We start from the raw sequence: 17,476 nt of genomic DNA on the forward strand, positions 1-17,476 counted from the left end.
AAACTTAATTAATCCGATTAATTCTGTAAGTTTTTTTTTTTTTTTTTTTTTTTTTTTACATAAGACTTACTAAGCCGGGATAGAGATATTAATATGCCTTTGCAAAAGTCGAACCCACAACCTCTTCACTAAGAAGTATTGATTTCATCACTAAAACAACTCTGGATTCACCGTAAGTCTTTCTTTAATCTCGTGATCTAAGATATATCATCTATCTTTCGATGTTCTATGACTTCTATTCGTGGAGTCTTAAACTTGCGATTTCTCATACCATAGAGTAACAACATTCCTTTTTATTTTTTTTGGAAGGGGGGTGTTGAAAAAGTATTTATTTATATTTGTTGAAGAATAGAGAACTGACTCTCCCAATTGGTTTGGATAAAAGTGCGTATCTAATCTTAGCTTTCAAATTTGCTCATTTTGTTGAAGTGTCATTTCTCTTTCTAATAGCACTTCAAATTAGTAAAATTCAAGAACACTATACCCAAGTGGAAATCAAAGGTTTCCTTTGGAGTAATTGCCTTCCACAAGGAGTGTAAACCTCAATGTATTAAGCCATGAGTTATTAATGACTGAGTTATCATGTATCCAACTTGCAGACCAAGTTTCAAAAAGCTGGTAGAGAGGAAGCCATTAGTTGATGTGACACCATACAAGCTTGGAAAGGAAGAGAATGCAGAAAAAGAGTCATTAAACATATCCAGCATCAATTTTCAACCATTCTACTGCTACCAATTACACCATCTAAAACTGCATTAATATAATAAGATGATGCAAGGTTAATCAAAGGCACTCCATGGTAGTAAATGAGTACTCTTACCTTGATGTTGTGATTGTTTCCCCCCAGAATCCAGAATAAAGTCTCAAGAGGAACAGCCATCTGCTGAAATCATAAAATTTGCAACTCTGCTTGCATTTGTTAGAGCAAGATATAAAAAGTCAAGTGGGTAGATCAACTTCAATTATGCATGGACTTTATCACATAAACAACTTGTATTGTCTCCCAATGAAATAAATATGAATAAGCAGATAAATGTTTATTGATCAATCATGTTTAAGAAAATTGATGATACAAAGAATTGAAATTACCAAGCTAAAGAGATCACCTGAAAAAAGGTAAATCCAGTAGTCCTACATACATAAAATTGGATCCTATCCATAATTCATTGCAAGTGAATGACTGCTGGCTGTTTCAAGTCCTAATAATTTCAAGTCCTGATAATTTCAAAATCAGTGCCTATGGGTAAATGATCACTTGGATGTTGATAATTTGGCAATCCACCAATTACATCACCAGAGTTTGGTCCTGGAAGTTCGAGGAAGCTGACCGGCCTCAGGCCCTCTTTCGGGGAAAAGAATATGTAGTCAAGAGTATCAGTGAAATCCGGAGTGCAATTTGTGAAAGGTGGCTCTCCTCCAACAAATGCATAGACACTAGATAAGGGAATTGATGCCTCTTCAGAATGTTCTGGGATTGAATTGGTTGATGAGTTTTCGGAAATCAGGAACTGATACACCTGAAAGACCAAAATAAATAAAAATAAGGATGGTTATTTTTCCAGGAATACTTTTCCAAGTGATTCTACAGAGAATTTATGCAAGGAATCCTCATTTTGTACAGCATTGGAGTATTACCAAAAATATAGTTCCACTAAAATAAAGATTACAGATTTACAATAAACAATGAGAACATAACTCAGCAATACTTTCTATCTTCCATATATACAGAGTTGCCTTGCAGATCATGGGACTCATTGCATTGAGGAAATAATGCCATAATAATCTAGAGTAGACTGCACACACCAATGCACACTCTGTTGTGGAACTTCTATGTAGTTGCTTATGGTATCAGGATATTTCAAGAGGAAGATAGAAATGAGTATAATATATGAAATAAAAAAAAACAAGCATGCATTTGGAAATCAAAATAGCTGATGAAAATGTTGATAGAAAACAAACCATATCACCAGGGGTAGAATTGAAATCACCAGCAAGAACAACTGAAGGTGTGCAATTAAATTTATTTGAAACAACTTTCTTAAACTGTGTCAACCGAAATAGAAGATATTTAGCTTGAGCAAGCTTGACATCAATCCATTCTGGATCCCTGCAACATGAAAAATTCAAAGGGACTAAAATGCAGAAGATAAATGGCAAGAAGAGTCATCTGTATCCAAAGCTCTGCTAGAAAGCTCATTAAGTTTGGAATTTACAGAAAGGAGGGTTGCCAAACAGTTGGGTGCACGAAGAAAAGTCAAAAACAATGATTAATGATAACTATGATTCAGGGACACTTACCAGTAAATGTGGGTGTTTGCCACAATAACAAGATGGTTAGAAGGATCCCTAAGTTTAAATGCTGCCATCAAGCCAACACAATCACGTTTCAGTCTTACGCGAGGATCATCAGGATCAACAGAGTCGCTCAGTCCATCTTTTTTTGGTGAACCTGACAAAAGTTCATGACAAAAATAAACAAGTACTCTAACATGACAACTTATAACATAGCCAGCAAGCAATCAAAAAATTCTAACTGATAGCAATGAAGAAAGAGTTCACGGTAAGCCCCATTTAAAGGTGTGAAGTGGTACAATTTTGATATTATGGTATGGTTTCAGTACGGTATAGAAAATGCCTACCCAAAACCAAACCATACCGCACCACATAACATCTACTTCTGTCCAACCACTTCTGTACCGGCACTGCTATAGTACGGTTTCAGTACAGTATGAAAATGGTATCTCTAAATAGGATGTGTACGATATTACACGGTATTAAATGGTACAAAACATTTTTACGCTGCTTAGTCCAAATAATACAAAATAAGGCATCAAATCACCTATTCATATACTTATTTTTTTCGTAATTAAACCCAAGGATAATGGTACCAAATTGATACCCTTAGTTCCATCTCAACCACAAGCAGTCATTGACACAGAGAGAGAGAGAGAGAGAGAGAGAGAGTGTTCAATTGATCCCATTATAGGAAAAGAACAAAGCAGTGTGTTAAGCGCGTGATGTCAGCTTTGTGTTACCACCTTAGTGTTGGAACTCCAGGATTTAAAGAAACAACAATGTACAAGTTAAGGGCAACCAAGCAAAGAAGCAAAGCAAGAGAGTAGCATTGGGCTCTATAGATACCTTCAGCATAGGTTGCAGCTTGCTTCACTCCCATCAACTACTGCATCAGATCTATTCATGCCAACTGTACTTCCACTTGTAACTGAATCCACAAGATCATTGTAATCTATTTTCTCCTCTAAAAGCAGTTCTGCACTGAATGAAAGACTAGTTAAAAGTTGGATAACAGATACAGCAAGAAAGTTCTCCTCCCTATTTTCAAAAGGAGCAACACTAAGTCACCGCTTCATGATTCTTTTTCTCCTTAAGACGAAAACAATAACATACCATTGCATGACCAAAGTAGCTCAAAACTTTCAAATTACAAGGAAAAATATAATAATTCTGAAAATAATTCATGTCATGATTGTCATTTATGATACTGGCTCTTCAATTGTTGAAGAAAAAGTTTCTCTGTTTTGACAGCATCTCCAAAAATGCACCAAGCCAACCCCTAATTGTTCTGTTACAAAGCAAAGATATCCACAGGGGACAGTTCATTATCCTATTCAGATATTTATGACCAAGAGGTATCTTAAGTAGATTGATCCAAGGCTTGCCTGGATTGATCCTATTCCATTGGTTAAGGTCTCAATACAGTAGCTTGAGAGGAATGGACCCAATTGAGGCCATAGGTTATCAATAATGTCCGACGGCTGTTCAACTACAGTAACAGTAATGTCCTCGGTCATCTATCTGTCGCTATCAATTTCTTATTCCTTCTTTCATGCTTTCTCTCTCTCTCTCTCTCTTATATTCTCTCATCTACTTTTAGGGGAGAGAGGGGGGAAGGAAGATGGAAATCAAACAGCCATGGTTCTTTTGTGGTTTTGTTATTTACTAAGGCTCCCACAGTAAGGTCTGTCGCCAATTCAAGCAAATGATGAGATGTTAAGTTTCTATTAACAACTGGGCCTATCATTCAGACTTTTGAGGTAGCACAACAATATAACCAATCAAAACTAGAAACTTGGACTCTTCTTCACCAGGGAAGGCCTTCAGGGTCAAAGAACTAAATTTAGATCCCAATTTGAATAGATTTTTTTTTTAAAATTGTGTAAGCTGATGACTCTTGATTGGGTATAATAATGCAAATCTTATTAAAATTTAAATGTCAAAGTCAATGAGAAAGCCCACTAAAATTGGGAGACTTATTTATGAAGGAGTTGGCACTTCATGATCCCCCATTGGAGCAGAACTTCAGGTTCAGAAATCTTATGGTAACAAAGAAAGTATTAACCTTGTAAAGATACAAAAGAGGACGATGATTGTGATTTGTTATTGTTGATATAGGTGGTTTAAGTTCTAGAAAGTTGAAAGTGGAAACCAATTACTCCCAAAAAACAAGATTTTTTCAACCACAAACTGAGGGGCCAGGGAAGATGAACCAATATCCTAAATGCAAAGGAGTGAACACTGTATATGCGACTAAGATAGTATGTACATGTCTATTTTAAGATAGAGATAATACATTATGTATTTTCCAAAAAGTTCTTTTTAATTTATTTACTCCAATGAACACATACAAACACAACCTTCTAATATCTAACTCGAGCATCTCCTGCTTTTACTATTTTACTTCATAATCTTTCATCTCTTCTTCTCGGCCAACTTCTCTATCTCATTCCAAATCAAACTAGGGATGACCCCGAACAACTCGCTTTGTCTATCCATCGCCAACTCTTGTCCTTCACTTTCTTCCAAAAGCTCAAAAAAAATCTTCTTTAAAAAGTAACTAGAACTAAATATTATTAGACAAAATAACAAATTATCAATAGAAATCTATACTATCCTGTCTAATCATAACAAAACAAAAAAGCCCACAGGCATTTGGACAAAAAGGAAAATTACCAACAGAAATCTGCATTCCACGTTATCCTGTCTTATCATAACAAAATTTAAAAGTCATGTGCATATGCACATGAGAGTGTGCTAGTATGTGTGTGTGTGTGAGTACATATACACACACACACGCACACACATATACATATGCATACACACACACACACACACACACACACACACACACACACACACACACACACACATATATATATATATATAGAGAGAGAGAGAGAGAGAGAGAGATGGAGGTATCTTCAGTGCTTCCTTCACCACATACTTTTAGCCTAGGATACCTAGGCCCTCTTTTAAGTATGTTCAATCATATTTAAAACCTTATAAGTACAAAATATGGCAAAATTAACATAACAATTGAGTGGACAAGTGGCCAGATTCTTTTAGATATAAGCTTCTCATTTAAAATGAGGTGTAGCAGGGGTTGGGTTCAACAGTATCGATTGGGCTAGATGCATAAAGATGTGGGTTCAAGCCTCGGCAGGCAGTCATGCAAAAAATCCCAAACAGTTAGGCACGAACACCCCCATCAACTTGTACCAAAGTTAAGGCTAGTTTGTATCTGGCACAACCAACCAATTAGGTGAGACGTTCAAAAAGGAACTATCCAGCCTCAAAACTACTATCACGTTGAATGATGACAGATTACATAGCCATAAGAACACGATTGCTGAGAGAGAGAGTTGAGTTTACCTATTGCCGCTATAGAAAATCCCACACCCATCACGCTTTTGTCCACTTCTTTGAACATAAATTCCTGAGTACCCAAGACTCTCAATTTTTTGTTTGTAGAAGCTATCATACTCATCCAATTCCTGGCTAAAATATGGTTGTTAATAAAGATCATATCAACAGGAATTTAAGGGTGAATAATGAGAGGACAAACTCATAACACAATAGTAATGAAAAAGCATGCATTGAGAGGAAATATTAAGTTTTTTGTTACACATGATGATTGAAAAGAAAAAAGTAGCGACCTGTATGCAGAGGAAGTCAGCATCAAGACTTTTAAGAACAGCCAAAATTGCTTGGGAACGAGCTTTCCACCTGTTAGAAGAACAAGAGTACTTCAATAACTAATTACATAAAGCACAACCTTGACAATTGCCAGTAAGAAATAGAAAATCATCCACCACACAAGCAATACAATATGGAAGTACTAAAATCCTACCATTTTAAACTTTTCTGATATTACAACCAAGCCATTTGAGTTACCAAAGGAAATTTAAAGCAAGGAAGAACTCCTAAAGAATTTCCATATTACAACAAGAAAATAGTCAAAATACATCCAAGCTATGAACCAAGGGAAAAATGTTTGCATCAAACCTGTACTTCAAAACATTTCCATCAAACTTTTCATTTATGAGCATGTTGACTAATGATTTAAAAAGGACTGCCAATTGGAATGATTTGGGACCCCCCCCCCATAGGCTCATCTACTAAATATGATGGCCACCTCAACCATATCGCTGGTCATACATGGGCTTTTTCCTAGTTAGTGTTCAATTCCCTTCCTAGACTTCTAAAAAGAGAATCTCAAACCTCTACAATGATACATGGAGGCATAGGATCATCTAATATTTCAATCACGCATGGATGATGCTGCAGACAATCCCACCAAATCTGGTGCCCAAATGCTAAATGGCAGCAATTAAGATCCCATAAGATTCTTTCCTGATATAAGTTTCTGGAAGCTTGGAAAGACAATTGACCAACTCAACTTTTCAATTTGGCTCAGAGCCCTCAAAAGTTAAGTAATCAGCTAATACAGTTACACAAGGGTTTTTCCACATAAAATAGTACAACAACAAGAAGCCCTGTCCAACCTAAATGGGGTCGGCTATCTTTACGTAAAATAGTAAAAGTCATTAAAAAGTAACACAAAAAAGATTGTTGCACTTGGGCTGTTTATAATCCCACACACCTAATAATCATGCTCAGCACACGATCAATGGTCACAATTATTAAAATTTGTATATATAAATTTCATTACCTGATTGAAAGATAACATGCTAAATAGGATGACTATTCTATCTGCTTTGGGATCTTAGCATATGGCTGAACTTGCAGTCTAAACTTCGTTCAACTATAACAATCTTAAAAGAATGTCCATCTGACCCTTCATCACATGCGGAACTAATGGTGCTGATTGTCAGAGAGCATACTTAAGACTGAATTGGCACACAGATTTTCCCTACACCAATAGTCTAGGTCATGCAAATTACTTTTTGAATCTTTGCCACTTAATGGTCGTGTTGAGCACATGATCAATGGTCACAATTGTTAAAATTGTATACATGAAATTTGCATGATTGAAAAACAACTTGCTAGATAGGATGACTATCCAGTCTGCTTAGAGATCTTAGCAAGGCTGAACTAACAGTCTAAACTTTGTTCAACTATAACAATCTTAAAAAATAATAATAATAAATAAAAATAAATATAAAATAAAATAAAAAAAATGCCCATCTGACCACTCATTGCATGCAGACCTAATGGTGCTGATTGTCAGATAGAATGCTTAAGATTTGGCACAGATGTTTTTCCAAAATCAATAGTTGGTCTCATGAAAATCATTTTTTGAATCCTTGTCACTTAACTGAAATATTGATTATTACATGGACTGATCTCAGATCAACTCTAACATGATGTAGGACAATACATGAAGAACCAAAACACTTTTCATATGAAATGTGTGACAGCCCCTAATTTCACCTTGGTGAAATACTTGATGAGGACTGAGGACCACATCAGAATCGAAACTCTGACCAGAAGTAGGGTGGCAACAGAAACTTGAAGATCCAACTATATTCATTACCATTTTCTCAACAGTACTTGGTTACTAAATAATAGTTTCTATTTTAGTTATTCTCATGTGTGGCTGGATTATAAAGCCTAGTAGTTTTTAATTCCAGTTATTTTCAAATTTTCATAAATTTCTATTCTCAGTTTCTCACTAGTTGCCAAGTATAGTAGTTACCATTTTCTTACTTTCTAGTTTTGTAAGCTAGCCTACTTCATTAAATAGGCAGCCTTAATCATTAAATAATTTCATGTTCTTTTTTCATCACTTAATATGTTCATGAACAGTTAGATCAAAACTAAAGGTTGAAAAATACTAATGGTGTAGCTCTAGAAAGACTAAGGGCCAATGCTGCAGAATCTTTTAAAGAACCAAATTGAAGGAGGTTAAAAAATATAGGTTACGAAGATTTGTCTTAGGACACTGGAATTTGCAATGAGGGCTGTCTTTTAGTGTTTAGGGATGGATATCCTCTCTAGCTAAAATTGGTAGCCTGTATAGGCTATTGGGTAAAACGAGGCTGTTTCACAGTTAAAACAATTTTGGTGACCAGAGATAGGACTCTTCAAAACACTTAGTGTTATCGGGAGTTTGTTGGGATAAACAAGGACTAGGGTTTCAATGGTTGTATTGATATGAAACCTGGGCTGAGTTTAGGCAGTCGTATAGGGAGGCTGTGATCAAAGTTTGAAAGGAATCTAATTGTTAGATAGCTTTAGATATAGGTTACAATGTTTGGGTTCATGATTGGATTGAAATCAAGATATAGGTTACAATGTTCGGGTTCATGATTGGAACGAAATCTAGAAAGAGGCTAGAGTTTTGGGTTTTTGAAGGGGCTGCTAAGTGGGATTGAGTATCTATCTCAATGAGGGGGATCTTTGAGTAAAATTGGACCAGAAAATAACGGGTGAAAGGCTGGATCAGTGGATTTGCAGGTCAGGTTCTTCGGAAACTTGATGGGGTTGAATGGAGATCAAGAAAACTAAAAGAGGGGGACAGAGGGAAGAGAAGAGTGGCAGGGAGCACTAGGGTTCTCTGGATCTCCTTACTTCCTGCAGCAGTCCTCACTGGCAACAGCATGTATGGAAGATCTGTGGCTCCCTGGTATCCAATGATCCTGATGTTTTCAGACCCTGTGGCGATGATGAATCTTCAATCACTCAACTGATTCCAAAGCCACAACAGGAATTTGGACTTCAAACACCAAGCACCAACAGTAACTTGGACTTTGAACATCAAGGAACCAATCAGCCTAAACCTGAAACACTAGACAAGGGGTCTTGTTGCAATTCTTATGTGATAGAAAGGGAAAGCAAGGAATAGTGGAGAACAAGCAACTCGACCCTGTTACAGAGTTAGAAAGTTAAGTGATCTACAAAATTAGAAAGTGCAGATTCTGTAACTAATTTTCTAGTAAGTTCTGTTTCCTTTTCTAGAACAGATTTAGAACTTTAAAGATGGGTGTTTATTTTTGAAATGTATCTAGAATTACTAAGTTGGATTCCCATCGATGTTGCATCTGGTTTAGGGCTGTAACATTCAACTATAAATAAAGGTAATGGGGTGCAGAGAAGAAACTTTTGCAGAATCGTCTCTGCCTCTTCTTCTTCTTCTTTTCTGGTTCTCTGGTTTCTTCTTCTAACCTGCAGCTGCACCTCAGTAGGAGATTCTGGTTTTGTTTTATGGAATCAGAGCCTTTCTACAGAGGTTGTGGTCACCTGAGTTTCCATCTGTTGGTGTTTTTTCTGTGTGATTCATGTGTGGCAGCAGCAGCCTTAAGCTGCAACAGTAATTGTGATGTTCACACGAATTAGATTCTAAGAAGACAATTACATCTCCCATGTTTGTTGTCATTCATACTGTCCATAATTATTATTGTGAGCTTCCAAGATGGCTAATCCCTTGAAAATCTATCCAAGGAAGGTATATCCTTCCAACTTACAAGTATTAAGTTGAAAAGAGCCAAAAAATTATTTTCTTTTGGCAAAGGGAATGTATGCATTTATCCATGCCCAAGGAAAATCAAAGTACTTAAAAGAAGATTGTGCCGATGTTGATTTGAAGGATGCAGCTGCTGTTTCTGCACATGAAACGTGGACCCATGAAAAGGTTGTGATCAAGGTATGGATTTGGAATACTGTTGATTCTCCTATTGCAGATCACATTATGTTTTATGACAATCCAAGCAGATATGGGAGGACTTGTGCAATTCTTTTGGTCAATAAAAAAAAATTTACATGCTTATGCCCTATATGATCGGGTATTTAGTTGCTCTCAGAATGGTCGTTCATTGATGGAGTATTGCAGTGGATTTAAAGGATTAGTTGAAGAGTTGCAGCAACATAAGCCCCTTACAACCAATCTGTAAACTTCAAAGACACATAGGGCTGAATTCTATGTTTCAAAATTCCTGGCCGGTTTAGATACAGAGTTTTCTACAGGCAAAAGTCAAATTTTGAAGTCTGAAACTGTTCCTACTTCGAGTGATGCCTTCTACAGATTATTGCACATTAGTGGACAGAAAAGTACTCAAGGAAGCAAGAAGAATGCAGCAATGGTTGTTGGCCGTGGCCATGGCTCTTATCCACACATAGAAGGGGCAATGGCCGAGGAACCGGAAGGGGAGGAGGTCGAACTCCCCCTCCAAACTTATCCAAAGGTAATCAATTTTGTTCTTATTGTGGCAAACAAAATCATACAAACGATAGTTGTTAGGACAAACATGGGCGTCCTGAGTGGGGAGAAAATTATGTTAATATGACAGCATCCACTAGAGAAAACACCATTGACAACTCATCTAGGTTCGCTCTTGTGGCTTCTACAAGCTCCTTGTCTCCTAATGTTGACCTCATTCAAATCCTACAGTTCCTACAACAGTTAGAGTAGAGTCAAAGTACATCCACTTCCAATCTTGCCCAAACGGGTATATCTACTACGTCTTATGCTTCGGATTCCTAGATTGTAGACTCTGGGGCATCCAAACATACAACTGGTATTACAACTCTACTTTCATATTTTTCTAACTTTCCTAACCCTACTCCTATTGTTATGACTAATAGTGAAAATAATGGTGGTGTGACTCCTTTACCATATTGAACCTTTCCTCTTTCTTATTTGCTCCCAACTTTACAGTGAATCTTATTTCTGTCAGTTGTATTGCTAAAGACTTACATTGTCATGTATTATTCTTTTCATCCTTTTTTAAATTGTGGGATCTACATAATAGAAGGATGATTGGTGTAGGAATTGAGAAAGATGAGCTAGACTATTTGACCGATTTTGATACTTCTGCTGCAAAGGCATACAGTGAGTCTCCATTGGAGTGGCATTATCATTTGGGACATCTTTCTCTTAGTAGGCTTAGGTTGGTAGTTCCTAATGGCAACAATATTTCTTCAATAAAGTGTGAGGCATGTAAGTTAGGCAAACATCATAGGACAAATTTTCCTGCTAGAACTGAACCTAAAAGGACAAGTTTATTTTCTTTAGTTCATTATGATGTTTGGGGGACTGGTCGTATTCCCAATCGGTTTGGTTTTCAATACTTTATTATTTTTGTAAATGACTTTTTTTTATTTATCTGGTTATTTTTAATAAAGGATCAAAGTGAAGTTTTAAAAATTATTATTTGATGAAATTTCTAATCAATTCAATACGTCTGTCAAAATTTTTCGTAGGATAATGCTTTAGAGTATATGCAAAATGCAATTTTTTATTTATGTTCAACTAAAGGCATTCTTCATCAATTTAATTGCTCGTACACACCACAGCAAAATGGCTTAGCCGAGCGGAAACATAAGCATTAGTTGGAAGTAGCAAGGTCTCTTATGTTCCATGTAAGTGTACCCAAGCAATATTGGTGTGATGCAAAACTTACAACATGTACCTTGATAAATCAAATGCAATCCTCAGTTTTGCAAGATGAAATACCATTTTGAGTTGTTTATCCGAAGTCACCTCTATTTTCTATCTCACCCAAAGTTTTTGGTTATGTATGTTATGCACATGTTTTACCTCAACCAAAAGATAAGTTTCTAGCCAAAGCTCATAAGTGCAATTTTCTAGGTTATTCTCAATACCAAAAAGGATACAAAGTTTTCGACCCCTTGACTAAGCGTCAACTTATTACAATTGATGTTACTTTCTTTGAAGATACCCCATATTATGATTATCAATTATCTAAAGATGATAAGTTTGACCCCCCCCCCCCATTTACTCATGGTGGTGTTGTTTAAGATACTAGGATCGAAGGAGTTGCCTAAGGGAGAACCAAATTGTGGTGCTCCTGAAGACCTCCTTGTATTTCCTAGTTCAGATGAGGTACCAGTTCAATTTTCACTGATACAAGTCTATCATCCGCAAAAGAAACAAAAACAATCAGATGGTACAACAGTTGATATCACTTCTTCTATAGATCCTCCTCCAACGTCTGATAATCCTGATGATCTTCACATTGCTTTAAGGAAAGGTAAGCATTCTCGTTCTCAACATTTAAATGTTATCTATCTTATTTCTCATTATGTTACTACCCTTTTGCTTGTCTATTCAGTATTAAAGCCTTGGTATATATGTCTTATATTACTATTCCATCTACATACTCTAAGGCTCACTCTAATTTAGGTTGGAAAGCTGTTATGGAGTGAAATTGAGGCTCTACATTCTAGGAATACTTGGACTCTTGTGGATTTGCCTCCAGATAAGGACCTTGTTAGATGTCATTGGGTTTTTGTAAATTGTAGTTAAATATAACTCTGATGGATATGTGGAGCACCTTAAAGCGCGATCGGTTGCGAAGGGGTGTAATCAAACTTATGGTGTAAAATTTTTTTTACTTTATCCCCCTAGCCCGTTTCAATTCTAAGTGTATTTTATTATCATTGTTAGATGTCATTGGGTTTTTGTAATTAAATATAACTCTGATGGATATGTAGAGCACCTTAAAGCGCGATTGGTTGCGAAGGGGTGTAATCAAACTTATGGTGTAAAAATTTTTTTACTTTATCCCCCTAGCCCGTTTGAATTCTAAGCGTAATCAAACTTACAATGGCCTCTTCATCCATTAGACGTCAAAAATATTTTTCTGCATGGAGATTTGGCTGAAGAAGTATATATGGAGCAACCTCCTAGATTTGTTGCTCAGGGGGGGAATTCTACTAAAGTATGTCGACTTCCCCAATCTATTTATGCAACTAAAACAATCCCCAAGAGCATGGTTTGAAAATTTCAATTTTGTAATATCTGAAGTGGAATTTTCCCAATGTTATTTGGATCATTATGTCTTTATAAGAAAGGCAAAGTTTGGAATTGTGATACTAATTATTTATGTGGATAACATCATTGTTTCTAGGAGTGATAATGCAGGCATTGATGAAGTAAAGAAATCTCTTAGTACCCACCAGCTCCAGATAAAGGACTTAGGGCATCTGTAAGTCTTGGAATTGAAATTCTTCGAAGTGTTCACGAGATAGCCATTCTTAGCAAAAGTATGTGCTGCACTTGTTGACTGCAACTGGTATGCTTGGGTGTAGCTTGTTGATACACCCATAGATCCTCATCTCAAACTCACCAAGGATAGAGGAGAGGATTTTGCGAACCCCTGAAGGTACAAACAGTTGGAAGGAAAGCTTATATATCTTACTGTGACTCGTCCAGACTTATCATATGCAGTAGGTGTAGTTAGCCAGCTCATGCACTCACCTAAAAAGCCTCATTCAGATGTCGTGATGCGTATCTAACAATAGTGGAAGAAGGCTCCAGGAAAAGGGCTTGCGTATAAGAGAAATTATCATCTAAAGTCGTGTGCTTATTCAGATGTAGATTAGGCAAGGTCACATGATCGGTGATCTACTTTGGTTATTGTACTTTCCTTGGAGGGAATTTGGTCAGTTGGAGGAGTAAGAAGCAAATTAAGTAATTCGGCCTAGTGTTGCAGTAGAGTATCGTGCTACAGCTCACATGGTGTCAGAAAATTTTTCGGTTAGATCCTTCCTGAAAGCAGTTGGCATTGAAGTTGAAAGCCAATTGATGTTCTGTGATAATCAGATAGCAATCTAAATTGCCAATAAACCAGTGTTTCATGAGAGGATCAAACATGTGGAGGTGGATTTGCATTTTGTGCGAGACACAGTCATGAGAGGAGTTATAGCTACACCCTATGTTGCTTCAGTTGAACAAGTTAGAGCCATCTTCACTAAGTCCTTACTTTATCTAGCCTTTGTAGAAGGATGCTGCAAGCTGGGAGTTGGAGATCAATACTCTCCAACTAGAGGGGGGGTGTTTGTGATTCTTATGTGATAGAAAGGGAAAGTAAGGAATCTAGAGAGCAAGCAACTTGGCCCTATTACAGAAGTAAAAAGCTTAGGTGCTCTACAAAATTAGAAGTGCAGATTCTGTCACAAATTTTCTAGCAAGTTGTGTTTCCTTTTTTAGAACAGATTTAGAACTTTAGAAGTGGTTTATTTTTGGAATGTATCTAGAATTAGTAAGTTGGATTCCCATTGATTCTAGGTCTGGTTTAGGGCTGTAGCATTCGACTATAAATAAAGGTATACCATATCAGAGGGCAGATATGACACTACTGCAGAATCGTCTCTGCCTCTTCTTCTTCTTCTTCTTCTTCTTCTTCGCCTCATTCTCAATCTCTTCTCTCTTCTTCTCTTCTGGTTCTCCGGTTTCTTCTTCTAACCTGCAGCCACACCTCAGTAGGAGATTCTGGTTTTGCTATAGGTTTTTAGGTCACATAGGAGAAGAATGCAGCAGCCAATACTTGCTTCAGCAAAATTAAAAATAACTTGATCTGATTTGTATTGCCCATGATGGGGTATTAAATAGAGGCTTTAAAGCACTTGGAGCTTTAATCACCAAGCGCAACCAACAACCAGAACTTGAAATACCACACCAAGTGCAACCAAGAACCTGAACTTGAAATAACAGAGCTAATCAATCTAGACATCAAGCACTAGAAACAGTTCTCTATGTTGTGGCAACCTTATCTATGAGGCAGGGTTTTGCTTGCAGTCTGAAACCTGATCTCAATGTCTCAATTAAACAATGGAAAATAATTGATCTTGATATCTCAGTTCCAACTATGTCTGCAGTCCTACACTCAGAATATACCACTCTTACGTGTGAGGCAGCACATCAATGTCGAATGAAATTCAAAGCTTAAAATTGCATGAAGTGACAGATAATATTTATTCAAACGATTAGAAGTCTTACTTGAGGCAAGGAGATGGAGAATGTGGGAAGTAAGAGCTCTTCACATAAACCTGCGGATTAGAATTACCCAAAATTTTACCATCACTTCTCAATGGAAATGTTATATAACTCTGAAGACTCATATTTTAAGAACCTGGATTTCACCAAATGTGATCACTGATCAGCTTCTTACAGTACCTCCACTATTTTATCATTGTTCTTCTTTCATAGGTTATTTGGAACATATATCTTATTAAAAGTTTAATAAAAACTAGGTATAAAATATGTTTGGTGTCAGTTCAACCTTAAAAAACTAAATAATTGGCACGATAAATGTAAAAGGAAGTAAAGATGTTTAAAAACAGCAGAGAACTCAGTACAGATCTCAAGAAGGGTAAATGAGATAAACACTACCAATCATGCTATTTATGTCTCTAAAAACAATTTAAGAAAAAAATAAAGAATGAAGACGAAGAAGAACAACATACTGAAAAGGCACCAAAATAATTAAATAATATCACATATATGATTCTGAAAATCTAGCATACCTGAGCCAAAATGTTATATGACACAACACGGAATCGGAAGCCTGGAACATAAAATTTCAATGCACTTAGAGTCAGAGATACATCATAAGCTCCAGCATTTGTTAAACTTCATTCCCAAATTAAATTTTACATGGTGTTCAATACATTGTAGTTAACATCTCCATGTTCAAATGAAAATATTGAACAAGAAATGTACACTTGAGTAAAAATGGATCATGAGAGAGTACTCAGGAGAAGTACATATATGTTTAAACCAGTAAATAGCCACTTTCTGGTTACTGAAAACTTAACTAATTCAGAATATGTAAATTTTATTTTTTATTTTTTTTAAATCAGAATTACCTAGTTGGAAGGAAAAAAAGAAGAAGATAAAATTGTTCAAATAAAATAAGAAACAAGATGAGCTAAAGCAATCCAAATATATAACAATATCAGAATTAAAAGATTTATAACATGTTAACAGCAAATTTTTTTCCCGATAAAATTAGTTTGACATGGTGTAATCCCGTTCCATAAAGTGTTGGGATTAAAGAAATGGTAATAGTTACAAAAGCTTAACAAAAAACCCATTATTGGTGGAAAGGAGTACAAACCATCCAAAGCGAAACCCATACAGAAGTAATGAAAGTCAACAAATAAAGGATATGTTCCAGATGTTTCCCAGTATGCAGTAGATATTGGTTGCGGTTAATATGATTCAGCAATGGCAAGCTTGTGAGATAACAGTGATAATAAAAAAAAAGGGCGTACCCAGTGCCGAAGCTCCCACACTGTGGGGTCTGGGAAGGGACTTTCTAGGCAGCCTTACCCCTGCTTTTTGCAGAGAGGCTGAGAGAGGCTGATTATAACAGTGATAATAATAGAGGTTAATTCATTCATAAATGACAAAATGAGCCACTACAAGAATATATGCATACCATCGGAGTTAACTCTGATATTATTCTCTTCATTCTCCAGAAATTTAAATTTTGGACATAGAGGCAATTCAGGAGAGCTCATTTTGCTGGTACAGAGCCTGTAAAGGAACTCATTAATCAGTATCCATCATACAGCATCATGAAGAAGTCAAAAATTAATTTCTGCAACTTATACTCAAATAACAATGACAGCCAATTATATGAAATATTTCAACTGTGACCAAAAAGATCATAATAGCCTTCTCTGGGGAAATGCTTGCAAGAACCAATAAAAGTAATGTTCAAACAAGTTACATCATAAATCAGTCCCTGAACCCAACCTCCACCCCCCATTCAAAATATAAAGGAGAGGGGGGTGAGAGAATCTAAGAATACATCAAGCGCGTAAACCCTAGCTTTAAAACCTAAAGATTTCTGAAACAATGAATCCAGGAAAAGATAAAATGAGGAGAAAATTCATGGATCAATACCTTCGAACAGGTAAACTGAAGAGGCGGGGAAGACGAGGGAAAACCTTAAGCATGAGAATATATTGTAAGAACAACAGAATCTAGTCTATCTTACGAAAAGCGAAGAGAGGCAAGGGTCATGGCCGTTTGTATTTATTTTTTTCCGGTACATGGCCGTTTGTATTTGTAATTGGAATCTCGAACAAAGACCAATGGCCAATCATTTAACGGAATCAAACTATGGCAACCGCTTGATCTGCTAAATTCTGGTAAGTGAAGTACAGTAACATTTGGCCAAAAAAATTAAGTGCCTAATTTTAGAAGATTTCGTCGGATGTAAGATGAATATCATATTTTGTCAATGCTTCTCAATAGATAAGTCATAAGTTTGACCCTCGTGGACAATAGAGCTCTCTCTTAGGTTGTAATCAAAATGTGCGTAGCTAGCCCGAATGAACCTTAGACACAAAAAAAAAGAGAAAGGATAGCTGACAGACGTGTGAATATGTTAATTGAACGACTCTAAATGTTTACGTCAGATCTGTTGACCAAATCTAAATCGTCCGATAAAATTTCTATTTT

General features: G+C 36.4%; 1 protein-coding gene across 1 annotated transcript; it reads right to left on the bottom strand.

Moving 5' to 3' along the window:
- Positions 1–308: 308 nt before the first annotated feature.
- Positions 309–17,177, bottom strand: LOC148999814 (DNAse I-like superfamily protein). Its single transcript, XM_089139639.1, has 10 exons — positions 16,916–17,177; positions 16,446–16,543; positions 15,529–15,569; positions 15,002–15,051; positions 5,955–6,024; positions 5,671–5,792; positions 3,170–3,276; positions 2,299–2,482; positions 1,960–2,107; positions 309–1,517 (listed from the first exon to the last, which is right to left on the bottom strand). The coding sequence occupies exons 1-10, from the start codon at positions 16,966–16,968 to the stop codon at positions 1,209–1,211; spliced, it is 1,182 nt and encodes a 393-aa protein (XP_088995765.1). The 5' UTR covers positions 16,969–17,177; the 3' UTR covers positions 309–1,208.
- Positions 17,178–17,476: the final 299 nt, after the last annotated feature.

The sequence above is a fragment of the Hakea prostrata genome, chromosome 11, assembly GCF_041222555.1.
Source record: "Hakea prostrata isolate BN-2017 chromosome 11, UWA_Hpros_2, whole genome shotgun sequence".
Classification (NCBI taxonomy): domain Eukaryota; kingdom Viridiplantae; phylum Streptophyta; class Magnoliopsida; order Proteales; family Proteaceae; genus Hakea; species Hakea prostrata.

Bases quoted from the DNA above. Each gene is read 5' to 3' on its own strand.
- LOC148999814 (XM_089139639.1), bottom strand. From the start codon at position 16,968: ATGCTTAAGGTTTTCCCTCGTCTTCCCCGCCTCTTCAGTTTACCTGTT. The intron at 15,570-16,445 runs GTATGCATATAT...TTTATGTTCCAG, and splicing joins TATCAGAGTTAACTCCGATG to GCTTCCGATTCCGTGTTGTG. The intron at 2,108-2,298 runs GTAAGTGTCCCT...TTCATGTTGCAG, and splicing joins GCAAACACCCACATTTACTG to GGATCCAGAATGGATTGATG.